This window comes from Pituophis catenifer, unplaced genomic scaffold (genome assembly GCF_029215685.1).
Source record: "Pituophis catenifer annectens isolate HBS135680 unplaced genomic scaffold, rPitCat1.0.hap2 SCAF_1, whole genome shotgun sequence".
Taxonomy (NCBI): Eukaryota; Metazoa; Chordata; class Lepidosauria; order Squamata; family Colubridae; genus Pituophis; species Pituophis catenifer.
Window position 1 is genome coordinate 332,972,519 of NW_027256881.1, and position 27,178 is coordinate 332,999,696.

At 41.8% G+C, this 27,178-nt stretch overlaps 1 protein-coding gene across 1 annotated transcript in view; it reads left to right on the forward strand.

Annotated features, from left to right (window-relative positions):
• The window catches only part of PALM (paralemmin), a 90,004-nt gene extending 63,086 nt beyond the window's left edge, over positions 1-26,918 (forward strand). The window contains exons 3-9 of the mRNA XM_070943590.1: positions 4,315-4,395; positions 6,618-6,748; positions 12,114-12,234; positions 12,689-12,710; positions 14,967-15,035; positions 21,598-21,729; positions 26,227-26,918. Coding sequence (XP_070799691.1) covers positions 4,315-4,395; positions 6,618-6,748; positions 12,114-12,234; positions 12,689-12,710; positions 14,967-15,035; positions 21,598-21,729; positions 26,227-26,789 — 1,119 coding nt within the window. The 3' untranslated portion in view covers positions 26,790-26,918. The remainder of the gene's footprint in view (positions 1-4,314; positions 4,396-6,617; positions 6,749-12,113; positions 12,235-12,688; positions 12,711-14,966; positions 15,036-21,597; positions 21,730-26,226) is intronic.
• The last annotated feature ends 260 nt before the right edge of the window (positions 26,919-27,178 follow it).

Below are 27,178 nucleotides of genomic sequence, written 5' to 3' on the forward strand. Positions count from 1 at the left end.
GGAACTTCAGAAGTAGGTCATAAATACTTTTGGGTAAGGTCCTTTTTAACTGAATGGTCATAAGTCAAGGACTATCTGAATTTTCAAGTTGCCCAGGTTACAGGTTGCTGGCATAGAGGTGCTTTATGCTTGGTTACTCTTGCAGGCTGTTTCTGAACATGGGGTCTGCTGCAGTGGGGAAATCCAATTTTTTTACTACCGGTTCTGTGGGTGTGGCTTGGTGGGCGTGGTGTGGCTTGATGGCATGGCAGGGGAAGGATACTGCAAAATCTCTATTCCCTCCCCATTCCAGGGGAAGGATACTGCAAAATCTCCATTCCCACCCCACTCCTGGGGGAAGGATATTGCAAAATCTCCACTCCCATCCCACTCTGGAGCCAGCCAGAGGTGGTATTTGCCGGCTCTCCGAACTGTTCAACATTTCCGCTACCGGTTCTCCAGAACCTGTCAGAACCTGTTGGATTTCACTGCTGGTCTTCTGAAAGACCTCTAAGCCTGTGTCCAAAAATAACACAGGTCAGGGAGGGTGAAGTGGGAGACAGCTTCTGGGGTGGTGGAGGTTTGGTAAGGAGCATCGGGGTGTTATTTCTCTTCCAATTTATGTCTCTAACTGTACCTCTGATCTGGAAATTGGCAGAACTCTGATCAGTTTTATGCCAGCTTCCAAATTCTGCAAATCAGTAAATGTTGCGATAGAATAATACATTCTGGGAGGGAGGGTGTGTGACCAGCAGCACCCAGAAGTCTCCTATAGAGCACACAAAATGATGATGGAGTAGGCAAATTGGCACCACTGTCCCGTCCGTCCCCCATCCCCAACCCCATGATAAAAACAGTACAAAGCGCAGCTATAGAAAAGTTGCAGAAGCAGCAGAAAACCTGCAGTGCCCTCATTTGGGACAAAACCAGCAAAGCATAAGAGGCAGAAGCCAGTTCTCTTTCCCAATTGAAATCACTTTTTCTATGCAGAGGGTGGGAGTCTGTCTGTTTGTTTGGTTTTTTTAACTCAAAGCCTTCTGCTCTTCCAAAAGGCCACTAAACACATATTTAAAACCATCCCAGTGTTCTTCCACTGGACCCATTCATATAAGGAGTTCACATAAGGTCATGTTGGCACTTTGCAGAGTCAGCCAACAGGACAGAAAGTGGCCAGTGGGAGCTCCAAAATCCCAACTCCTGCTTGTACCATCACCAGTATTGTGATTGAGCCATCATCAATGTTCGTGTGGCAAGACTTGTGCTGGGGGAAGACAAGGAAAAGACATTACTTTTAAGTCCCTAATTCCATATCACATCTCCAACATTGTTTACTAATTTTGTTATCCATCAATGACAATCTTAATGGAGTCAAATAGGGACTTATGAACATATGTGGTACAAATGTGATAAAGTTAAAAAGTTTTGGCAACAATTGGAGAAAATGATATTTGAAATGATGGGGAAAGCAATAATATTGAGACCAGAAACTATATTACTGTTGATAATTAAGGAAATAGAACCAACAAAATATGAGAAAGAATTGATTAGAATTATGATTATAATGGGTAGAATTATAATAGCCAGATATTGGAAATTAGATGTGAATTTTAGAATAGAAGAATGGTATTGTGAAATGTGGAAATTAGCTTTAAACGATAAAATGACATGCGATATTAAAATTAGAAATGGGGACTATAAAGAAGATATTTTCTGGAAAATTTGGAAACCATTCGTGGACTATGAGCTGGGAAAATTGGATGCTTTGGTACCTGTACCCCGAGAACGTGGATTTTGGCGATCATGAGAATATATCCGAAGAACCAAATCTTCCTTTCTTATGTATAGAACAGGGTGAAGTATTGTATATGTTGTTTGTAATGTTATTTTAATAATAAAAAATTTATAAAAAAAAAAAAGAAAAGGAAAAGACATTACTTTTTAAACCAGAACAGCTCATATTAGATGCAGTCTACCCTTGAAGTGGGCTGGGGCAGGGGTGAAATCCAATTTTTTTTAGTACTGGTTCTGTGGGCGTGGCTTGGTGGGCATTGTGTGGCTTGGTGGGCGTGGTTTGGTGAGCGTGGCAGGGGAAGGATACTGCAAAATCCCCATTCCCACCCCACTCTTGGGCCAGTCAGTGGTCTTCCCCAGCTACGGACCCCAAAGAACGCAGCACACACAAAGTCTGTACAACCCTTAGTTTACTAAATTAAATCAGTCTTTTTCAAATAAAGGCTGTTAATTAACTTTCTTAACAGCCTACAAGAATCCAAAGAATAAATAATCGTAATTTTACTATGGTTGGCAGAAAGCCCAGAAGCAATTTGCAGGAACCTGATAAGAGAACTAAGATCAGGACGCGAAGGAGAGTGAATGAAGTTGTTCCCTACAAATTGCCTCAGTCGTCGCCCTTCCTTAAATAGGCTAAGGGAGTGGCCAATTAGCCCAAGCCTTACTCTCGAGAAGACCTCCTTCTGAGGAACCACTCCTGCCTTTTGGCAGCTCTGCGCGCCCGTGCATCGAGAAGAGGCTCCTCCTCTTCTTCCTCTTCATTTATGGGAGCTTCTGGAGGTTTTGAAGGCCCTGGCTGAATCCCTGCCTCTGGCACCACATCTTCTCCAGCCTCCTCATTGTCTGACTCGAGTGCCAGCTGCACAGGCTGCTGGCGCAGCACCACACCAGCCTCCTCGCTGTCGGAATCAGCTACTAGCTGCACAGGCCGCTGACGGGCCACAACACAGAGGTGGTATTTGCCAGTTCTCCAAACTACTCAAAATTTCCACTACCGGTTCTCCAGAACCTGTCAGAACCTTCTGGATTTCACCCCTGGGCTGGGGATGAAATGAAGCCTTCATCATGAGGATGTGCCCTCTAAAAATACTTATTCAGGGTGACTTGTGCCATGAGGATGAAGTCCAACATCATTTCCTTCGTCTCCTTGGTGTTCTTCAGCCCATTCTCCCTTCGATTGGATGGATTGAATATTAAGTCTCCAGTTCAACATACAAAGAGACCAACCAGTGCTGCTCCCTGTGCATCTTATGGAGCTAAATGTTTCTAGGAAGACTGTAAGCTCATTTTGACCCTTATTTAAGATTCTTATAGGGTGGATTACTTCCTCCATAGATGGTTCTGCCCTATAGTATAGTCTAGCACAGGGGTGGGTTCTAAATTTTTTTACTACCGGTTCTGTGGGCATGGCTTATTTTGTGGGTGTGGCTTGGAGGTCATGTGACTAGGTGGGCATGGCTAACTGGTCAGAGTCATTTCTGGAAGGTCCTCGCACTTATGACCAATCCTCGCACTTACGACCCGACTCATTTGTTTGCTTTTAACACTGATCAGCTGTAGGACAGCCCTTTGAAGCCCCGCGGCAAGAGTTTAAACAGTTTTTTTCCCTCTAGTCATCAGCTGGGACTCAGGAGGCAGCAATAGATTGGGGTGGGACCAAATAAAAGGTAAGAATAACGTGGGGGGGTGGGGGGTGGGAGAGAACCAGTTCGGTGACGTCATATCGTCACTGCTACCGGCTCGGCCGAACCGGACCGAACCGGGAGGAACCCATCACTGGTCTAGCAGTTCTGGAAATTAATTGCAGGAGACTTAGTAGAATGAAGCAATTTCATGCCATCATTTTTCCAGGGATCCGACACCTGAAAAATTACATGCAATCATTGGACAATCTATGCAGTTTTTGGAGAAACATCATTATTTATACCAGGCTAAGTACAATGGTCATAATCTGAGTTTGGAGCCTCAAAATATCACTTCTGCACTGGATTTTGACCAATTTAAATTAAAAACTTGCTCTAGGGTGTTCTGAAGAAAAACAGGTTCTTCTTTTAAAACTATCATCTTCCACCGGAGAACAAAAGACGCTTCAATGAACAGCACTGAAATGCATTGAAGCACAAGCTGGATTTACTTGTTTTCTAGAAATAACAGGTGGTATCATTGCTTGATTTGATATTTAGTTGTTTGGCACACGTTATTTAAAGAAGCCGACAGAAATAGGCATTATTGGTCAGGACAATTTAATTTTAGTGGATCTCTTTTATATCAAGATCTCTAAGAAAATTGGTGCAAGGTCCTTGCTTAATTAAATCGTCATTTAAAATAAGGACCAAATATTCTTAAATTTCCCCCTTCCCAAAGGTTATTTTCCCATTCTTTTGACCTCCATTCCCAAAACTGACAATCAAGGAAAATTGTAGGGGCAGTGAACTTAAGCCTCTGTGCAGCCTCTTAACACCTAACGTTTTTTCTCTTGGGGACCCAATGTTTAATTCTCGCTCCTCCTTTCCCCTTCTTTCCCTCTTCTCTCCGGAATTTCAGGAAAAGAGAAAACGCCAAACGGAGATTGAAAACAAACGGCGACAATTAGAAGATGACAGGCGCCAGTTACAGCACTTAAAGGTATTTGAGGGGTTTCCAAGCTCCTAATTTGCTCTTTTGAAAAAAGATTTTTTTAAAATTTGTATCCCACTTTTATGATTTGTACAAATAACTTATATCCAACACACCTTCCTCCTCCTATTTGCCCCACAACAACAACACTTTGAGGCGATTTGGGCTGAGAGTATGTGACTGGACCAACGTCACCCAGCCGGCTTTCATGACTAAGTTGGGACTAGAACTCTCAGTCTCCTGGTGATTGGCCCAGCTGGTTTCCATGGCTACGGCGGGACTAGAACTCAGTTTCCCACTTTCTAGCCTGGTGGAGAATTTTGGATGAAGGAAAAGTGTGCTGTGAGCCACACAATCATAAATGTATATGGGTCCATTACCCAAATGTAATAATGGGTGTCCTCGGCAACAAGCTGAGGAAAAGTGGAGAAAATCCAAATGATTCAGTACCATCAGGTTGTTGTTGACTTTTAGTAACGGCATAGATATTTTCCAGGATGCTCTTTCCTCAATCGGGTCTTGTAATGAAATCTAGCAAAAAGTTTATTCCTGCGTGCTTTAAAGGCAGAATGTAAACGTTATTGCAACTTTCTAAAGTCATAAATTTTTATGCTAAGAAAAACCAGAAAGGGCTGTTAATTGCTACTGCCTTCACATTTCTTCTGGCTTTGTGATTAATTCTTAATAAATAGTTATTATTGTGGCTTTTAGAACTTCATCTGTTTTTATTGGTTGCTTTATTTATTCTTGTGCATTGCCCAGAGAGTCCTGTGGAGGGGAGATGGGTGACTATAACAGAACAGAATAACAGAGTTGGAAGGGACCTTGGAGGTCTTCTAGTCCAACCCCCTGCTTAGGCAGGAAACCCTACACCACTTCAGACAAATGGTTATCCAACCTCTTCTTAAAACCTTCCAGTGTTGGAGCACCCACAACTTCTGGAGGCAGGTCGTTCCACTGATTAATTGTTCTCACTGCCAGGAAATTTCTCCTTAGTTCTAAGTTGCTTCTCTCCTTTATTAGTTTCCACCCATTGCTTCTTATTTTATTTTATTTATTTTTATTTTTATTTATTTTTATATGCCGCCCTTCTCCGGAGACTCAGGGCGGCTTATAATGCATTAAGCAATAGCCTTCATACTTTTGTATATTTTATACAAAGTCAGTTTATTGCCCCCACAAACTGGGTCCTCATTTTACCCACCTTAGAAAGGATGGAAGGCTGAGTCGACCTTGAGCCTGGTGAGAATTGAACTCGCAGTAATTGCAGGCAGCTGGATATTAAATGCTGCCTTAGTAGGAGGTATTAGCCTCCTACGCCACTCAGGCTCCTTGTCCTGCTTTCAGGTGCTTTAGAGAATAGCTTGACTCCCTCTTCTTTGGAATATTGGAACACTGCTATCATGTCACCCCAGTCCTTCTTTTCATTAAACAATATATATAAATTTCATTAATACATTTGATGAATAAATAACTGAACCCAAGTTCTAGGGTTCATGCAGGACATTTCATCCTACCCCAGGCAAAGGACTGGGTTTGCATTACGCTGAGCTGCACAACTTCCCACAAAAGATTAATATTAGCTGAGTTTAGCCTATTGTGCAAAGCATTGCTAGGTCTTTCCCTGTCCTGATTAAGCCTGTAAAATCATCACAGCTATCAGGTTATGCAACAGAACAACACTGGGGGAGGGAGGGTATATAAGGAATCTAATAGAACAGAATACAGGTAGTCCTCAACTTACAACCACAATTAAGCCCAAAATTTCTGTTGCTAAATGAAACATTGTGAAGTAAATTTTGCCCCATTTTATGACTTTTCGTGCCACAGTTGTTAAGTTAATCACTACAGTTATTAAGTTAGTTACATGGTTGTTAAGTGAATCTGGCTTCCCCATTGACTTTGCTTGTAAAAGTTGATAACATGATCCCAGTACACTGCAACTGTCATAAATATGAATCAGTTGCTAAGCATTCGAATTTTGTTCATGTGACTATGGGGATACCTCAACAGTTGTAAGTGTGAAAAACAGTCTTAAGTCACTTTTTTCAGTGCCATTGTAACTTTGAACAGTTACTAAATGAACTGTGGTAGATCAAGGACTATTTGTGTAGGTAGCTTTGGGTTGAACTGTAGAGTCCTTGGTGCTCTTCACAGCCTCAAACTCAGTGAGCACCAAGAACTCCATAATAAGGAATCCCTTCTTCTTTTTCCTTCCTGTTGTCTTCAAGTCAAAGACTCTGCGAGAGAAATGGCTGCTGGAAGGAGCTCCATCATCCACAGCTGAAGAGGGTGAAGCCACAAAGAAGCTGTTGGAGGAGGACTACTTGAAGGCCAAGGAACTGGAAGAGAACATCCAGAGGTAATGGAAGCCGTCTCCAAACCATGTATTTGGGCTACACTTCCCAGAAGCTGTAAGTTTAGCTGAAGATAGTCAGCAGTCACTTTATACCTTGAGGATGGCAGGTTGGGAGAAATTGGTACATATTAAGGTGGAATCTTAACAGGGAAAGCTTCTAAAAACCTTTCCAAATGATGGATGCGATCAGGATGGAACTAGAGGAGCCGTGGATATCCTTGGACTAGTTTATTAACTCCTGTTTAGGGTGGGTAGACAGCCTTCATGAAGTTCCCAGACCCTTTACGTAGTCTGGTCACTATCTAGTTTAGAGGGTGTCACCAGTATTCATTAGCGCACTTCTAAAAACTGAAATAAGAAGTTATGATTCTGCACTTTTTGTCATTCCCACTTACCACACATAACCAGAATGCTCTCTGTCTATAGAATATCTGATTTCTGGACAAAAGCCCATTCTGGGAGAAATAAATAAACGTTCAGCTATGTCTGTTGCTTAAATATACAGAAAAACTTTATGCAACAGTGGAATAGTTTACTTATTCCGGATGGGCTCCGTGTCTATGGAGGTTTTGAAGAAAAGGCTGGACAGCTACTTCTCATTGGGGGGGGGGGAAGGGGGTTAATGTGCAAGATCTCCGATCCCCGTGTATTTCGCTGTGCCCTCAAGACCCTGCTGTTCCACCAAGCAGGGCTATCAATTTAATGATTTTTAAATTGGGTTTTAAATTTTTGGGGTTTTAAATTTCAGCCGAATTATGTAATAATTTTAATTATTTTTAACTGATGTTTGTCTTTGTGTTTTTTAATAGGCTGTACACCGCCCTGAATCCTTCGGGAGAAGGGCAGTATAGAAATAAAATTATTTATTTATTTATTTAATTAATTAATTAGTTTTCCGGCGTAGTACACAGCAGTGTTCCTCAAATTCAATAACTTTTAAGACAGGGATGAAATCCAGCAGGTTCTGACAGGTTCTGGAGAATCGGTAGCGGAAATTTTGAGTAGTTTGGAAAACCGGCAACTGGCCCCAGAGTGGGGTAGGAATGGAGATTTTGTAATATCCTTACCCTAGGAGTAGGGAGGGAATGGGGATTTTGCAGTATCCTTCCCCTGGAGCGGGGTGGAAATGGAGATTTTGTAGTATTCTTTCCCTTGCCACGCCCACCAAGCCACACCATGCCCACCAAACCATGCCCACAGAACCAGTAGTAAAAAAAAAATGGATTTTACCACTGTTTTAAGATCAGTGGACTTCAACTCCCAGAATTCCCCATGCTGGCTGGAGAATTCTGGGAGTTGAAGTCCACTGATCTTAAAGTTGCTGAGGTTGAGGAACACAGCTCTAGAGGGTTGGACTGGATGATCCTTGTGTCCCCTTCCGACTCCACCATTCTTCTGTGCTGTACATTTAACTGAGCAGCAGGTTGATCCAATGAGATGAGCCAAAAGTCTAAATCTGGACAGAGCAGTAATTTTGGCAAGATCGGGGAGGGAATCTCCGACTGGAGGGCTGTTAGTGGCCCATGAGATTTTCCTGTCTAGCCCACCAGTCTTCTCTTCCCATATCCTGCCCCCTCTCCTGGACCCACTACTTCCATGGCCTCCTTCCCTAATTGCTCAGCTGTTTCCTACTGTTTCACTAGGTAGTGCATAGCCAGGACAGGGTGGGGTGGGGGAGACTGGAACGGAGCTGAGGACAGTTTGGAGGAAAGTGAATCATCAAGATGATGAAACTCACTTAGAAAAATGAACTGAAGAAGCTTCTTGGAAGAGAAGCAAAATGTCTTCAAGGAAAAACAAAGAAAGTCAATTGAAAAAGCACCTTTAGGGCAATCATGCCTGGATGACTGAGAATCTCCATAGCCACTTAAAAAAAGTTGAGAGGCCACCAGAGAACTAATCAGAATACTTGAGAATATATTCCTGTATAGGTATCATTATACATAATTACAGGTAGTCCTCAACTTACAACAGTTTGCTTAGTGACTGTTACAACGGTGCCGGAAAAAGTGACTTATGACCATTTTTTCATACTTATGACCATTGCAGTATCCCCATGGTCACGTGATTTACATTCGGATGCTTGACAACTGACTCACATTTATGACGGTTGCAGTGTCCCGGGGTCATGTGATCCCCTTTTGCGACCTTCTGACAAGCAAAGTCAATGGGGAAGCCAGATTCACTTAACATCCGTGTTATTAATTTAACAACTGTAGTGATTCACTTAACAACTGTGGCAAGAGGAGTCCTAAAATGGGGCAAAAAACCCCCTTCACTTAACAAATGTCTCAGCCACAGAAATTTTGGGCTCAATTACGGTCATAGGTTGAGAATGACCTGTATTACACAGAATCTATCCCACCAAATCTTCTGGAACTACAGGTTGTTCTCGACTTACAATCATTCTTTTAGTGACCAAAGTTACAACACCACTGAAAAAAGTGACTTAGAACCATTGTTTCACACTTATGACCATGGCAGCATCCCTGTGGTGTACTGCTCTGCTGCTTCCCGTTCTCAGTTTATTCAGTAAGATGCAACCAATTTCCCTTTTGTAAAATAGTTGTGCTGTCAAATTATTCTTTCAGTTACAGTAACCTCCTCTGCCTCCCCACCCTTGTTGTCTTCTTTTGGCTGTATCCTAACCTCCGAATTTGGAAGGCCAAAGAGAGGGGAGAATGGCCAGGATTCCTGGCATCCGAATAATGGCAAGAGAAACAGGGATTGCATAAATTGAGCCAGTTCTTGTTTTCTTTAAGTCCAGCAATTACGTGGGTGTTAATTTGCAGTGACAGTGCCTAGCCCATTGCCCCTTCTTCTCCCCTCTCTTTTGTACATTCTCCACGCTCAGATCAGTTTCTCAAACTTGGCAACTTTAAGATGTGTGGACTTCACTTAGCAATTGTGTTACTAACTGAACAACTGCAGTGATTCACTTAACAACTGTGGCAAACAGGGTTGTAAAATGGGACGAAATTAACCGCTGCCTCGCTTAGCAACAGAAATTTTGGCCTCGGTTGTGGTCATAAATCATGGATTACCTGTATTACCCCTCCAACCTGTTATCCCAGCATTATTTTTCTTGTAAAATCTTTCTCCCCTCCCTGGCTGGTTTTATTTAATGGTCTTTTAAGCAACTATAACCTCTGTGTGCTGCCAAGTACAATGTGTTTCAAAATTGTGTTGCAATCAGTTATACTCGTTAAGACATGATGCATGCTACTTATGTAAGCAGGGGAGACTTTAAAAAAAAATGCAACGTGAAATTGGCTAAAAAGATTTTCTCAAGTTGAGCTCAACTTTTGGTGACTTCCTGAATATGTGGAGTTTTCAAAGAAAGTTTTTTCCATTTTCCACTGCCATATTCTGAGATGAATTATAATTTCACAGTCTTGCCAAGATCCCAGGAAGTCCAGAATCCACACTGCTTAGATTTTGGGGAATATTTTTAGATAGTTAAGCTGACCAGCTGAGATGGAAACCCACCACATTGGGTTTTCTGATAAAACTGAATGTCTATAGAGATTCTCAGTCATCCTGGTCATGATTGTCCCAAAAGTGCTTTTTCAAGAGGCAATTGGGCTTTCTTGTTTTTCTTTGAAGATGTTCCACTTCTCATCCAAGAAGCTTGGCTGAAGATGCTTCTTGGATGAGAAGCAAAACATCTTCAAAGAAAAATTGAAAAAGCACCTTTGCGACTGACAAAGCTGAGTTGTGAAATTGAGTAGAGAATGGCTGAAGCATCAAAGGTGTGACAGGAAAGGCCGGGTACATTTAATCTCTGATGCCTCCAAAAGTGAGCAGGAACACATAGAGTTCTTTTTAAAAATAGCCTGTGTGAAATGTATAGAAACAACAAAAAAAGTGATTTAAACCTTTGCATATTTTCAGGAAAAAAAACGAGCTAAAACCTCAGGTGCATGAAAACATACAATTGTAGTGCAATTGTCAGTGATAGGTGGTCTGTCCAGAGTTACTAACTGGGGACTCACACTCATATTATAAATACTTGATATTGTGCTACACAATTTAGCATGTGCCTACCGGCTAAGAGATTGCATTTTGACAACAACTTCTATCAGTGTAGTTTTTGCCCAAGTCTCTTTAGAGAGCTTCTCTTAGTGTGAATACTGATATCTATTCAACGCCCATTGAAAGTTTTGAAATTTTTCATTCCAACAGGCATATCACTTGATCTAATCATGTACGTTGATTGGCATGTTGGACTTAATATCTGGGATTAAACATCTACTTACCTGCAAAACTTGCTTAGAAGACTTAACAACCAAAACTACATCACTAAGTTGTTGCAAAAGATGAAAAACAGGATTTCTGGCGTCCCAACTGCTCTCTTTGGCAGGAGGCTGAGATGAAAAGTGACATTAATGAATTTTGCATTTCTCATTTATTTATTTTATTGTGCTTCAATTTTGCCAACGTGGTCCTCAGGGATGTATTAGCATCAAATATAAAACCAAGTAGGAAGTCAATCCTAGACAACAGGCAAAATAAACAAACTAAAACATACCAAAGTAAAAAAACCCTCTAATCTTAAAGTAGAATGTAATCACATGTAGCATAGCAACAGTCCACATCTGTACTTTCCAAAAACTCGTCCCTAGTTTAGATCAGCCTGCTTCCCAAAATGACAACTCCCTTGATTTTCACCCAATAGTTATGCTGGCTAAGGAAGATATAATCCATCTGATATGGACAAAGGCAAACCTTGTTTTTCTTAAATCCCTTGATTTGGGCTAAGAATTTTGTGGAAACTTTGGTGCCACAAAAAATGAGTATTTGTGCTGGTATCACTACTCAGGAACTAAACACTCCAAAAATCTGTGAAGTTGGAGCAGGAAAGGAAGAATTGAGGCAAAAGCCAGGCTAACAAACTATTGTTTGCCTGAGGCCTCTGATTTAATTCCTTATTTCTGAAGAATAATTACAATTTAGGTGGCACACTCCAAATCTAGTACTAGGGTGAGAAGTTGGATTATTAGAGCTAAATGATGTCTCTAAAAAAGAACTGCAACTTAGGTTAAAACAAGGGTGTCAAACTGGCGGCCCACAGGCCGGATGCGTCTCACGTAGTCCACGCCCACTCCAGAAATGTCACATGATGGCAACGTGACGCGGCGAGTTTGACACCCCTGGGTTACAATATAGTATGTTGAGTTAAATTTGAGACCTGATAGTTTATTTAGGAGGCTCAGGCAAGTCAGTTTTTTAATCCCGAAGAAAGAAAGTTATATCACATGATGCGCACATCTGTGTGGCAAAATAGGATATCTTCTTCCAGAATTAGTATTCCAGTTCTGCAGGCTTTTAAACAATGTTCGACAATTCATGTCTCTTTCTGGTCTAGGTTGGAGAAAGAATTGGAACAACTGGAAAATGGCATCTCGGCATCTTCCACCAAAGAGAACATGGCTGAGGAAACAACCAGAGTGGTGGTCAAGGAAGAGAAGCTACCCCACACGCCGAAGGTCAGAACCAGCTTCTTTCTCTCATCGCGGTCTCCACACAGGGTTGTTGTGAGGATGGAATGAAAGACCCTCCCTGCCATGTCCGTATGGGCATCGCAGTTCACTGAAGAGAGCTTAGTGGGCAAATCTGATTGCTAGATGTAAGCCAGGCTCCAGTTTTAACTAAAGCTGGAATCCAACTTCTCCTTTTGGTTTGGCTCATGGATACGGGATTTGCTTAACCCGTCATGCAATGCCATCCAGAGAGAGCTGACTCGGTTCTCATGTTTCTGAAAGGTTTTATAAAAAATGCAGGAAGCTGATGCTATGTAATAGGGAAGCTTTTAAAAGCGTTTGCATGTACCCAGAATGCCACGCATGCAGCTTTGACTCACTGCCAAGATATAAATGTGCAAAGAAACATCTCTTTTTTTGTTCTATTTTGGTAACCTACCTATGTCTCTTCTTCCCACAGACTCCTCTAGGCTCAGCCAAAGGTAGGTGCCAACACAGATTGCACCTGCTGCCTTTTTTAAAGAAAAATGTCTTGAATTTGGATTTTAGAAATAGTAACTAGCAGCTCAGGGTTGTCTGCAGGGGGCAGGCACAATATACATAAAATGGGGACAGTGCTTCAATTGTGAGCTTATGGTATTTCACTTATTTGAGCCCACTATCCCAGGGTCCCCAACCTTTTGGACCTCAGGGACCACTAAATTCATAATTTTAAATCCCACGGACCACTAATATGATCTGCCTAATGACCGGCTGGGTGGGCATGGCTAGGTGGTCATGTGACTGGGTGAGCGTGGCCAACTTGATGGCCAACTCGATGTCACTCACATCGAGGGGTGCCTCGCTGGCCTCTACTCACCCCTTCCCTGCCAGCCACTCCTCGCCTCCCTGCCAGGGCTCCTTAGGGCCCCAAGAGGAAGCAGTTGTTGGAGCTAAGCAGCCACCATGAGAAAGAGTTGGTAAAACAGCTCAGTTCAAATTGGATCTGGCTGCGAAGGAGGCTCAGCAGAAGCACCTCACTCAGGACTATGAGCATAGGCTTTCCAAGCAGAGGGAAGACCTGTGGGAGTGCAAGGCCTGGTACCGGCACCTGGAGGCTCAGTGGGCTGAGATAGTCAGCCAGTTCCAGGTCATGAGGCAGTCCCACTGGAACAAGGCCCTCTGGCTCCTTGCCACCAGCGGCACTTCCCTCCAGCCTTCGCCCAAGCCCCACACCAGGAGGCTGAAGCAGACCCCAAGTCAGAATTTCTGCCCCCCCTCCTCAAACCCACACAAAAAGACCCCGAAGGGGGAGACTCTCTGCAGCAACACAAACGTTCATTGCATGTATCTGGCCCAGGGGCCGTAGTTTGAGGACCTCTGATTTAGTGCAATATAAAAAATGCAAATAATTTTTCTGCGGACCACCAACATTTTCTCGCAGACCACCACTGGTCCAGGGACCACCAGTAGGTGACCGCTGCTCTATCTCACATAGATGCCCCTATATAAGAGCTGCCTTTTCTTGCCTATGCATGAAATTGTGCAGGAATCAATCAGGGATTCAGCCCTTTTTAAAATAGTCCATCATCATCATCTTCACCATCATGGCTACCCAAAATAGAAATGTATGTAACGTTGGGGAAGGAATGCAGAAGTTGTTGGGGAAGCACCAGGTGCCCCCACTCTAATACTCTTCCAGAAGGCGCTGAAGACCTGGTTCTGCCAGGGAGCCTGAGGAACCCAGAGCGGGATGGAGCCCATTAAATGGCTCGTGTGATCTGCTGTCGCCGGGGCGGGGAAGTGAGGGGTGGGGTGTGATTTTATTATTATACTATATTAATTTATTCGTTTCTTTTTTTTTTTAGTTTTATTGTTTTATATGTGGTTTTATATTCTGTAAGCCGCCTTGAGTCGCCATGGCGAATAGGTGACAATATAAATTCAATAAATATATAAATAAATAAAAAAAGGCAAGAACGGAAATGAAACAAACTCACACAACCCAAAGGGGACTTCAATCCCCTTCACCAAATGCCTGAGCAAAAAGCCAGGGCTTTAGCATGCTGTGTGATCTCAGTCTTTGTAAAACACTGATTTATGGTTTGCATAATGTGCAAACTCAACTAAATTGTGGCTTAGTTAATAAACAATGATTGAATGAGCCATGACTTAGTGCAGGGGTTTCCAAATTTGGAAACTTTGAGGCTGGTGGACTTCAACTCCCAGAATTCCTCAGCCAGCCAATCCTGGGAGTTGACGTCCACCAGTCTTAAAGGTTGCCAAATTGGGAGTCCCCTGGTTTAGTAAGTTGGGAGTCCCCTGGCTTAGTGCAAAGAATGAACCCTCCCACACATCATTTATTCATTTATTTATTTATTTTTGCTTATTTATTAAATGTATATGCCACCGTCTCCCTCTGAAAAGTTATTCTGGGCCATCTTCATAGTTGCCCATTCCTGATTTGTTAAGGATGCCAAAAGGATGAAATGGACATTACGACCTCCTCCTTCCCACCAAATTTCTCAGACAAATCTAAACCTCAGGATCACGAGGAGGATAAAATGAGGGAGAAGGAACAATTATGCCCATTAATGTTCTCTCCGTGGAGGAGATGGGACATAAATAAAAGAAATAAACTTTTATTTGGGGGAAAGAAAAGGCGGATAGGAGAGGGTGCAGAGGCAGAAAGAGATCTGGGGAAGATGATTGTGTTTGACTTTTCAAGTTTTGATTTCCCTTTTTTCCCCTTCCTGAAGCAGACAACAAAATCTCCAACAGTCCCATAAAAGTGGTGGAAGGCAAGGGCAGCGGCTTGATGAAAGCAGGTAGGTTTAGTCCTGATGTCTTGGCTCAGACCTGGGGACTTCTTCGGGTCTCACTGCCCACGCACACCCCAGCCACTCTGGGCTGGCCCTAACCGCATGCTGCTTTGCCTGCTTTCGCCAAGAAGGAACTTACTTACTTAATCTCTGTCTCAAGGCATTGGTACTTTGTTCCTTTCCAAAGCCAGAGAAGAGGTCTCACCCTTGCTGCATTTACGCTGCTTGATGCTTGCCTCTATCTATCTATCTCTGTCTATAGATAGATAGATAGATAGATAGATAGATAGATAGATAGATAGATAGATAGATAGATAGATAGATGTCCTTTCTGTAAAATGGTACCATATCTGAATGCAGCACTCAAAATGGAACTGACCAGGGCAGAACCAATACATCCCATACTATATATCTTACAAATTATAAATATAATATATTTAATAATATTTGTAAATTTGTTTACAAATTTAATTTGTAAATTTGTTAATTTGCAAATTTAATATTTGTAAATATTTGTTTAAAGAAGGAGCTCCTTAAATAACCTAATTTGCCATGAAAAATTTATCCTAGGAGACAATGATTTTTCAAGTAGATGAACGTTCAGACGTTGTCCAAACTAATGTAGTTCTTTTAGATGTTCTCTTGAAGGAACATCTAGTCCAACCTTTCGCAGTATGCAGGAATATCAGTTAAATCATCCATGTCTGGTGACTCTCCAGCCTCTTCCAGAACAATTACAGAGATGGAGAGATCCATAGATGGACTTCCACTGTTGTGCACTGTAGATTTTATGGTCAGAGAGATTTTTCCTTATCAGGGCCTGATTAGCCTTTTTTTTTTAAAAAAAAGATGCTATTGGAATGGTAAGTGAATCTATCTGCAGTCATTAAATAGCTTGCTCGCAGCACCTTCATGGGGACGTGGCCGTGAAGGCCAAAGAATCCTTGAGTGTTGACCTCACAAAGTGCAAAGAGTCCTTGAGTGTTGACCTCACAAAGTGCGAAGAGTCCTTGAGTGTCGACCTTGCGGGATAAACAGATAGGAAACACAACCAGATGAGCTAATTCTGCTTTATTGTAAAGTAGCATGGACAGAATATAGTCTTCCCCCTTGTCTTCTCTGCAGCACAACAAGGATTTCTTTGAGCTTTTTCCCCTGCCCACTGTCCAGTTGTGGGCTACACTTTCTGTTATCTAACTTTATCTATCTATTCCCTCGGCAGTGTTCCCTTGCCCAGTCCCCCAAGATCTTTCCCACATACAATTATAGTGAGCTACCAGAAAACTGTAATGGCGTAAAAGTTGCTGTAGTGGTAACAATCCCTATCCTTGCAGTCTTGATCCTGGCAAATGGTGCTGTCTCTATTTACAGTGTACAACTCACATTAAGAACAGGGATTTCTAGTTTTGTTTCTCTGCCAGCCTCCCAAAGATCACCAGCTAGTGGTGAGCCAAATACCCATCACTCTCCTTAACATACATTGGGGTGGGAGGTTAAACATTTTGACAGAAGGTTAGAACAGGTTCCTGCTGAAAGGAATTGTGTAGAACACTTGCACCAAAGTAAAGCTGTCCATTAGGCTCCTTCTGCACACAGGTATAGTGCTGTTCTAGAATTGCACTAAATCTGTGTTCAAAAGCAGCCTAGAGCAGCTCAAATTTTCAGGCATAGGGGAAACTGAATTATGAGGCAGCAAAGAGAGTGTGGGTTTTCTTTCAACTTCATATATGAACCGCCCACCATGTCCAGTCAGCTGGCGTTCAGGTTGATCCAGGCAGGATCCAGGCTTCAAAAATTTTAGCAAGGGGTTTAGCAAACAGCCTCCCCAGCCCCCAGAGGCCCTCTGGAGGCCTTCCCGAACTTCCAGTAGGCCCATTTTTCACCCTCTGCATGCGCCCTGCACTTACTTGCATCCGAAACAGGCCACGTGGGAACTCCTGGGAGAGGCGGGGTGGGGTGGGCGGGGCCAGCCAGGAGTGAGATTTGGGGGTTCTCCGAACTGCACAGAATCTTAGCTAGAGGTTCATCTAGAGACCCCTGCGAACCCCCAGCAGCCCACCCCTGGACCAGGCCTCTGAGTCAGGAATCAGTTCAAAGATCTGGTGGGTACCGGGGGAGAGGCTCGGTTAAAAGAATCAGACTCTGAAAACAGAACAGTCCTGGAGGACTGTGCTCTGATCCTAAGGAAGCGAAAGGTACATTCATCAGCCTAAAATTACCAATAGGTGATTGGCTGATTCCATTCCTAGAAGACATTTGACTGCAATGGTTGCAGTGAAGTGCATGAGATGATACTCATGGCAAAACGATCAAAGTTTTTTGCCTTGTCTAAAGGAATTTTAATGCCAGAACAGCTAAAGACAACCTTATGAGTTTCCATAAAGTTTTTAAAGTTGGTTCCCAGATCTTCCGACAATCAATTTCCGTCCCCTCAGTCGAACTCAATTATTTTTGTGCCAGTTTTATAGAGAGAGATGATCCCAGTTTATTTAAGACTTCCATCTGAGGCTGAGATGGGGCTGAAATAACTACCCCACCTCTTTTTAAATTATTTCTTTAAGTTAAGATTCTCATAATCTAAAATATAAATGAAAATGAAGATAATAGGGAAATGGCAAAGGGAAAAAGGGGAAGGAGAAGTGTAGGATAAAGGGCAAAAGAGGGGGGAAAAGCATTGACTTCCAACTTTTTTCAGCAGAATAAAACACAAATTAAAATTAAGGCTTCCATGTTTTACTTTTACATGAAGCACTTAGCAAATACTAGCCATTTCTATAACACCAAAGTAATGTAATCAGCAAATCCCAAAGTCAATATTGCATTTTCATTTTCATTCGCCTGTCAATAACTACTTCACCTTCAACCACAACAATACACGAGCACACAATAGATACAAACTTAAGGTAAACTCGATTGCAGAAAATACGAGTTCAGCAACAGAGTGGTCAATGCCTGGAATGCACTACCTGACTCTGTGATTTCTTCCCCAAATCCCCAAAACTTTAACCTTAGACTGTCTACTATTGACTTCACCCCATTCCTAAGAGGTCTGTAAAGGGCGTGCATAAGCGCACCAACATGCCTTCCGTCCCTGTCCTATGTCCCCATTTTATTTGTATCCATTTCCTGTATTCATAATCATGTTTATACTGATATCTGTTATTTTATACATGCTTGACAAAATAAATAAATAAATAAAAATAAAATATACAGCTGTCCATCTCACAAAAGTGATTCTGGGCTGTGTACTGTCCTATCCTACTGTACCCTACTCCACAGTTGTTTGATAGTTGAGATGGACAGTATATCAATTTAGTAAAATACATAAGTCCTATGCCTAAAGCTCAGGACTAAGGTCATGTTTTATCAGCTATTTACAACTTCAACCCCTGAAAAGCTATTCTGGATGCATTTAAAAGGCCAAATTTGGTGTTCCTTTTTGCACTTGGTTGGCCTGGATTTTTGCCCTGATACAGCCTGGAATGACATGTCTGCCATTTCCACAAGGTCAAAGGAAGAATGGCCAGGAGGGTGAGGGAAAAAAACAAACCCAGTTACCACAGAGCTGCCCTGGATCTGCCCTTGATAAATGTTGTTTTAACTAACGGCATGTCACCCATTAGCTGCATCGCAGCTATCCTGAACTGGAAAACCTCTGAGTGAGCTGTACAGTTTGATCGGTTTTGTGCTAGGGGCTCAAAGGCAGCTTCGATCATGGTGATGAATTTGTTTCCTTTCTGCTCTGTTGGGTGTCCGGCTCTAATAGGACATTTTAATCAATAGGAACAGGCAGGGAGATGGCTGCAGCCTTAGAAGTCCACCTTTCTCAAAATTTACAGGCAAATGTAACATGCATTTATTTATTACTCTGTTACATCTCTGTCTTGTTTTTCCTAAGGAAATCAAGTCAAAGTATATAATATTCTTTCATCCCATTTTTCCCTTACACAACACCCCTGTGAGGTAGGCTGTGATGACCAGTTCAAAGTCTCTCATAAGCTTCTGAGCCGAGGAGGGGTAGAATCTGGGTCTCCCTGCTGCCAATCCACCTAATCACCAGACGACACAGTCCTAGCTCTTTTTGCCCAGAAAATTATTTTATGACCAATTACTGTAGTTAGTTCCTTACGTTGCAAAAGTTCATACTATATCACAGTTTTAGGAGAAACCGCATTTAGAAATGTGTGGTTTGAGGTAAAGTACATATTGCATTTACATTTAGGTTTGGAAATTATACTGTATTTAAATACCCTGTTTTCCCCAAAATAAGACATCCCCTGATAATAAGCCCAATTGGGCTTTTGAGCGCATGGCAATCAGGCCAAGCGAAAATATAAGACAGGGTCTTATTTTCGGGGAAACACGGGTATGCATTTCAACAAGCAGGACTGATGGAAATGGAAAACTGAGCCATCCTGAATTAAAACTGTAAAAATATGCTGAGAAAGCAGTTTGTTTTTAAAAGAGTCCTAGCCCATGTATGTCCAAATTTTACGTGCTTTCAGGGACAATTGTCAACTGGAATGAACCCAAATTCGGTGACACCTTTCCTTAATCAGGCAGGCTGCATACATGTAGAACTACATCTCCCATCCTAGCTAGCCACTGTGGTACTTTAGCTGGAAAATATAGACTTTGTAATCCAACACATCTAAGGGCTCCAGACTGAGAATAATTTAGCACTTTGGGGGAAAATGCTTTCAAAAATTCAATCCATTGTTTAATCTAAATCTCATTCGCCACTTGATGCTTTGCATTTTTGTTTCTAAGTAATTAACAAGCCAAAATAGTAGTTGCATTTCAGCTGAGCACACACAACATCATGTTGTTTGTGTTTTTGACATTTCGCTGTCCTGCCTCAGAACTCCTTTGCTGAAAGTATGCAGACCTGTTGCCAAAAAAATAGTTTTACAGCTGTTTCATGTTCCTTCCTGACCTGAGATCATGGACAGCCTACAAACACAGTCCTATATTTCTTTTTCTGCCTGCAGAACAGTGACAAAGTATATTATCTTTGTCAGAATAAGCAAATGAACTTTGGGCTGGTGTTATGTTCAAATGGTGGCTGCAGGTTTGCTGAGTGATGAGGGACAACGCAGTCTTATCTACCTTGGCTGGTTCAGCCCCTTTCTCTGCACATCTGCTTTGCCGTGCTTCCTACCTTTTCACTCCAACTTCCGGTCATATCTTTCTTTCTCTCCCACTGACAAAGAAGTGAACCCGGCTTTTCATCCAAATTCCTGTCTGCTTTGATGCTCAATTCAGCATCCTTTGCTTTTGGTTTTGGTTTTACTCATCATTCTTCTCTGCTTGGGAAATTTGCTGTGCTTAATCCTAACCTTAAAAAGCCAAATTCGGCTAATCCCAAAAAGCTAAACAAGGTTCTTGGATAGAAGATCCCTAGGAAAATCCACGCCTGTTGTTTAAACTGAGAAGTTTAAAAAAAAAAAAACATCTTGGAAGAAAGAAATGATAAAATTTCTTTATGTTAATTGTATTTATTTATTAAATGTTTATGCTGCCCACTTCCCTTGTAAGGTGATCACAGAGGAAATGTCCAGGAAGTCACCAAAGTTGACTTTAGCTGAATGGAAGTCTTATTTTTTTAAAAAAATGGCTTATTGCTCATACTTACTACTTCATCACAAACAAATCGCCTTTCTTTGAGCCATGGTGGTGCAGTGGTTAGAGTGCAGTACTGCAGGCTATTTCTGCTGACTGCCGGCTGCCTGCAATTTGGCAGTTCAGATCTCACCAGGCTCAAGGTTGACTCAGCCTTCCATCTTCCGAGGTTGGTAAAATGAGGACTCAGATTGTTGGGGGCAATATGCTGACTCTATAAACCGCTGTAGAGAGGGCTGTAAAGCACTGTAAAGCTGTATATAAGTCTAAGTGCTGTTGCTATTGCTTTTCTCCTTCTTTGCTCTGTTCTCCTGCATATGCACCTCAGCACTTATGCAGGGCCATTCTATGTTGAACAATTCTTAAATTCATCTTTCCTTGGCTTCATTTAAGCTTAACTACTTTTTTTCCCCGCTTCCTATCTTGCTCTCCTTTTCCAAAAGCAAAAACTCTGATCAAAAACCTTTCAGCTAAACCCTCATCTCATCTTTGGCTAAGGGATCAACTGTAAGCTACTGAGAACATGCAGGCTGGCTAGAGAATTCTGGGAGTGGAATTCCCAGAATTCCTTTAAAACACATTTTAAAAGTGGCCAAGGTTGAAAAAAACACAGGTTTACATCACCCCCAGATCAACATTTTAGAAATGCTGACTGAGATACCATCAAGGAGAGCCACAGATGGGCTCTGCCAAGAATTTGGGAAAGCAAAATCTCTTTGGTTTGCTGCTCCTTGGAACTCAAAGGCCTTTGCTTGCCTTGTGCATCGCTTCTTCTCTCTGCCTCTAATGCTTTGGGCCTGTCCACAAGTCTCCCAGCTGCCCTGCGCCTCCCACCTTCCCTGCTCGTACCAAATGCTTCGTTTCCGAGCTCAGGGAGGGAGAGGTCGGTGAGCGGAGGGGCAGAAAAACGTTCTTGTTGCTCATTGTGTCCTGTTTATGTCACCAGCTATGTACTCTGTAGAGATCACTGTGGAGAAGGACAAACTCACAGGGGAGACCAAAGTCCTGTCCAGCACCACTAGACTACCCAAAGAGAACACAGTTCAGGGAGTCAAAGTGTACGAGGACGAGCTGAAAGGTATGCACTGGACGGGAGGGTCCACAGACCAAGGATGCGTCTGGCCTCCTACAAACAGCTTTCATGCTTCCTGGGACTCAGATGGAATCCAGAGCAGCACATTGTTATTGACTCAAGAAGACTTGGCTTCCTTCCCACAGTGCAGCTGTTGGAGGTTGTGTTTGGAATTGTGTTGGGGGCTCTGATGGCGCGGCGGTTCCAGGGCAGTACAGGTAGTCCTCGGCTTACAAAAGTTCATTTAGTGACGGCTTGAAGTTACACACTGAAACTTAAGTGACTTAAGACCATTTTTTCACACTTTGAAGCATCCCCGTGATGGTGTGATCAAAATTCAGATGCATGGCAACCGGCTCACATTTATGACGGTTGCAGTGTACCAAGGTCATGGGGTCAGGTTCTGCAACCTTCTGACAAGCAAAGTCAACGGGGAAGCACAGATTCACTGTGCTGGTTGGATTAGAAAAATCCCATCTCTTCCCTTGTATCCATCTTGCTTGCAGTGTTTTGGCACACAAAGTAGAAAAACTATTGCAAAACCATTCTGTGTTCAGGAGGCAGGCTGTCTGCTGGAAATACGAGGAAAGCTCAGAAGCCAAGAATTCCTATGAATAATTATTAATATTATCCTATTTACCCAAATGAATATCTTAAGTCTAATTGACTGGATGTTATCTCCAATTGCTTAGGTCCTGCTTAATGACCTGAGTTATGGAGATTTTGCTATAAAACGTCTTTTACAGACATCCAGTAAATTTAACATTTCTAAATATTTGGTGAATCCTTTTCACATTGTGCCAACATTATAATTGGTATTAACAATCAATGTTTAATGCTCCATTATTTTTCAGCTTTAGTATATAAATTATGGTATTCAGATATTTTCTCCCAGAGTTTTTCAACAATTCAGCAGCGTTCCTTTCTGTAATAGCAGTGCCTGTGAGATCATGTTCTTATTGGTAACAGTTTGCATATTGAAACCTCACAAAATTTGGATCTCATTTTGCAAACTTTTTTCAGGCATAAAAATCCCAGTGTTTCTTTTTTTTTTTCTTTTTCTTTTTTTTTTTTTGCAAACAGTAAAGTTGAATTTCCATATAAATCCCAATGGACAATTTTTGCAGTTGTATAGAGATATTTGAGATGGAGATGATGATGATGATGATGATTTTAGCCTAAAGTTTTTAAGTCTCCACAGGTGTCAGCACCTTGTCAGCATTGGTTGATTTTCCAGCACTAAGCAGGGTCACAACAGATCACAATACAGATACTATTCAGATGGGAAATCCCTAGGAAATTCTGGGGTAATAGGCTATATGGTGAACAGTTCAAAAAAATCTGGGAAGAAAACAATTCTAGAGCATTGTGTGCTCATAAGTAGGAGTTAAGTTCAAATAACGGGCACTTTTCCCCCTCCCCCCCTTTATAGTATAAAAAAACTGAAGTCACGTTTTCCGTTTTCTGTAAACCCTCCTCAAAATGTTCCTTACTTTTCTTATCTCCCATTCCAGTGTGGAGAATAGAATAATACAAGGGATTGTTGATTATTTATTATGAAAGTGCAGGTCAAGGAATGAGTAAGAAGGACAGTCATGGTTGAAAAACCCCTAGAATTGTTTAGACCCACTCATTTCCTACCCTTACTGCTTTTGCTTTTTCTGACAAATTCAACATCCATTTTTATGCACCTAAAATAAAAAGTACATTTATGATAGCTGGGCATAAGTGGCTTTTCTAAATTTTCCACCAAATGTGTGGATGCTTGTTTTTTTTTTTTCTGAATTTATCCATGGGGGGTGGGGGGTGGGGGTGGGATCTCCAACTCTTTCTCAAGAGAAGAACTCTGAACGAGCCCTACAGAAGATGTTCCTCACTTTGGATTGAATAACAAGTAGGAAGCCAGGGAGTTTGCAGACTGCAAGAAAGTTAGATATCAATATAGAATAGAATAGAATAGAATAGAATAGAATAGAATAGAATAGAATAGAATAGAATAGAATAGAATAGAATAGAATAGAATTTTTTATTGGCCAAGTATGATTGGACACACAAGGAAATTGTCTTTGGTGCATATGATCTCAGTATACATAAAAAGAAAAGATACATTCGTCAAGAATCATAATGTACAACACTTAATGATAGTCATAGGGTACAAATAGCAATATCAGGAAACAATATCAATATAAATCGTAAGGCTACAAGCAACAAAATTACAGTCATACAGTCATAAGTGGAAGGAGATGGGTGGTGGGAACGATGAGAAGATTAATAGTAGTGCAGACTTAGTAAATAGTTTGACAGTGTTGAGGGAATTATTTGTTTAGCAGAGTGATGGCGTTCAGGGAAAAACTGTCCTTGTGTCTAGTTGTTCTGGTGTGCAGTGCTCTATAGCGTCGTTTTGAGGATAGGAGTTGAAACAGTTTATGTCCAGGATGTGAGGGGTCTATAGATATTTTCACAGCCCTCTTTTTGACTCGTGCAGTATACAGGTCCTCAATGGAAGGCAGGTTGGTAGCAATTGTTTTTTCTGCAGTTCTGCAGTTCTAATTATACTATATAATGGAATATATTATAATGGAAGACAAAACATTCACACATCCTTTTTGGCCTCTCATAATCACGCCATTCTCACATTCTCATCTCCGAAAGAAAAGTGAAGGTTCTTTCATCGAATTGCTTGGGAACTGGCCTCATATTAGCATACACAGAGAGAAAACAAAACACTTGAGTGAAGAACAGGTAGGTGTGGTTGGTATTTGAGGTGCTTAACTGTTGTTCTGTCAGAGGTCTACAAGATTTATCAAACCCCTCCAAAATAAAATTGCATTCTGCTTTAAAGGACAAATTCTTGGCATTTTTGAATCTCTAGTGCCACTTCAGCGTTCCTTAAGGAGTAGAAATGTATCTATGGAGATTCTCAGTCATTCAAGTCATGGTTGTTCCAAAGGTGTTTTTCAAAAGGCAACTGGACTTGTTTTCTTTACTTCCTTTTGAAAAGCACCTTTGGAAGTAGAAATGTAGTAGAATGTAGTCCAGAGTTGCGGGAAGGAGGGGCTCTTTCCCAGAGAGCCAAGAGACAACATAGCTTAGAATCTTTGGTATGCAGGAAGAGAGCGAAGGTGGACACTCCCTAGCACTTCATAGGGTAATAGTTATGTACTGTAGATAATTGATTTAGTTTAGCAAGATTTCTTTCTATAGGTGAACAACAATAAGGAAAGTACTCTGAACTTACTCCTTGGGTCTTTCTTGGGTCTTTGGGCTTGATATTAATTTTGCTGGATTAGAATGGAATAGAATAGAATTCTTTATAGAATAAAACAGAATTTTTATTGGCCAAGTGTAATTGGACACACAAGGAATTTGTCTTGGTGCATATGCTCTCAGTGTGCATAAAATAAAAGATACATTCATCAAGACTTAATGATAGTCATAGGGTACAAATAAGCAACCAGGAAACAATATCAATATAAATCGTAAGGGTACTAGTAACAAGGTTACAGTCATACAGTCATAAGTGGGAGGAGATGGGTGATGGGAACGATGAGAAGATGAGAAGATTAATAGTAGTGCAGACTTAATAAATAGTTTGACAGTGTTGAGGGAATTATTTGTTTAGCAGAGTGATGGCATTCGGGAAAAACTGTTCTTGTGTCTAGTTGGCCAAGTGTGATTGGACACACAAGGAATTTGACTTTGGTGCATATGCTCTCAGTGAACATAAAGAAAAAATAAAATATATTCGTCAAGAAACAAGATACAACACTTAGTGATAGTCATAGGATACTAATAAGCAATCAAATCATACTAGGAAACAATAAAAACAATATAAGTTGCAAAAATACAAGCAACATGGATATAGCCATAAGTGGGAAGAGATAGGTACTAGTAAGGATGAGAGGAAGAATAGTAATACAGTCTTAGTAGTTAAGAATTAGCTGTTGTGGGAATTAGCTGTTTAGCAGAATGATGGCACTCAGGAAAAAGCTGTCCTTGTGTCTAGTTGTTCTGGTGTACAGAGCCCTATAGCGTCGTTTTGAGGGTAGAAGTTGAAACAATTTATGTCCAGGATGTGAAGGGTCTGTAGATATTTTCACAGCCCTCTTTTTGACCTGTATACAGGTCCTCAATGGAAGGCAGGTTGGTAGCAATTGTTTTTTCTGCAGTTCTAACTATCCGTTGAAGTCTGTGTCTGTCTTGGATGAATTAATGGATTAATCCATTAATCAATGGATTAATCAATTACCTGCATACAAGATGTATTCTCTGAATTGCTAGATGGGGGTTCACCTTCAACCTCTTCTTGCATATCAAATACTCCAAGCTATGTTGTTTCTGCTCTCTGGGAAAGAGTCCCTCCCTCCCTCCTGCGACAATAGTCTACATTCCACCACAAGAAACAATGATATCTGCCTGTAAGTCATTTTTGAAAGCAACAGTGAAGGTCTGGTCAGGCTTCTCATTGTCCTCATTGTGTATCTTCTCTACCTTCTCTTGCAGTGGTCCATGCAGTCCGTACTGAAGATGGGGCTATTGAGAATGGTGTCCACCAACTCAGCTCATCCGAAGTGGATGAGCTCATCCATAAGGCCGATGAAGTGACCCTGAGTGAAGTCTCTGAGAAGGCTGCCAAAGAGGCCCAAAGTAATCTCCCAAGCCAGAAGGTCACCCCCCGGAAGGAAATCACAGGTGTGCAGGCTAAACCAATGGAGAGCCCAAAGCTTGGGGGTGATGGCCCAGAGCCTAGCAAAGAACAACCTGTCACCATGATCTTCATGGGCTACCAGAATGTGGAAGATGAAAATGAGACCAAAAAAGTGCTGGGGCTCGAAGGAGAGCAAATCAAGGCCGAACTGGTGGTGATAGAAGATGCTGAGAATAAAGCAGCCGGAGACCACACAGCAGATCACGCCCCACCTAATGGCAGCGCGATGGAACCCTTGCCTCAGAAGGACGAAAACCAAGTTGGAGCACAGCCATCAGCCAATGACACGGACCCCAAAGGAGCAGACCAGGATCTTGACATGAAGAAACAGCGTTGTAAATGCTGCTCGGTTATGTAAGAGGCTCTTGCCAAGTCCCTCCCTCAACTATACAGCCAATCAGGACTGCCTTTTCCCATCATTCTCACCTGGACACCTTGACTCCGCCTCTCCAGTTACCTTCTCAATTCTACAAAGGTCTGAGTTCAAAGTGTTGCTATTTTTACTTAACAAGATGTGCTATTTGCATCCCCCAAGGATGTTTTTCCCTCTTTATTTTCAAGTGACTGGGGGAATATAAGTGCAGTGCTGGTGAAATCATGTAAAATAGCCAACAATGACACTAAATTGCCAGTCTGATTTTTTTTCCCCTGCCTCCATTAACCCCTTTATTCATTATTTCATAAAGGAACAGACCCAAAATTTAATGATGGAAGTGATCCAATCAGTCCAGTCCCTTTTCTTTCCTA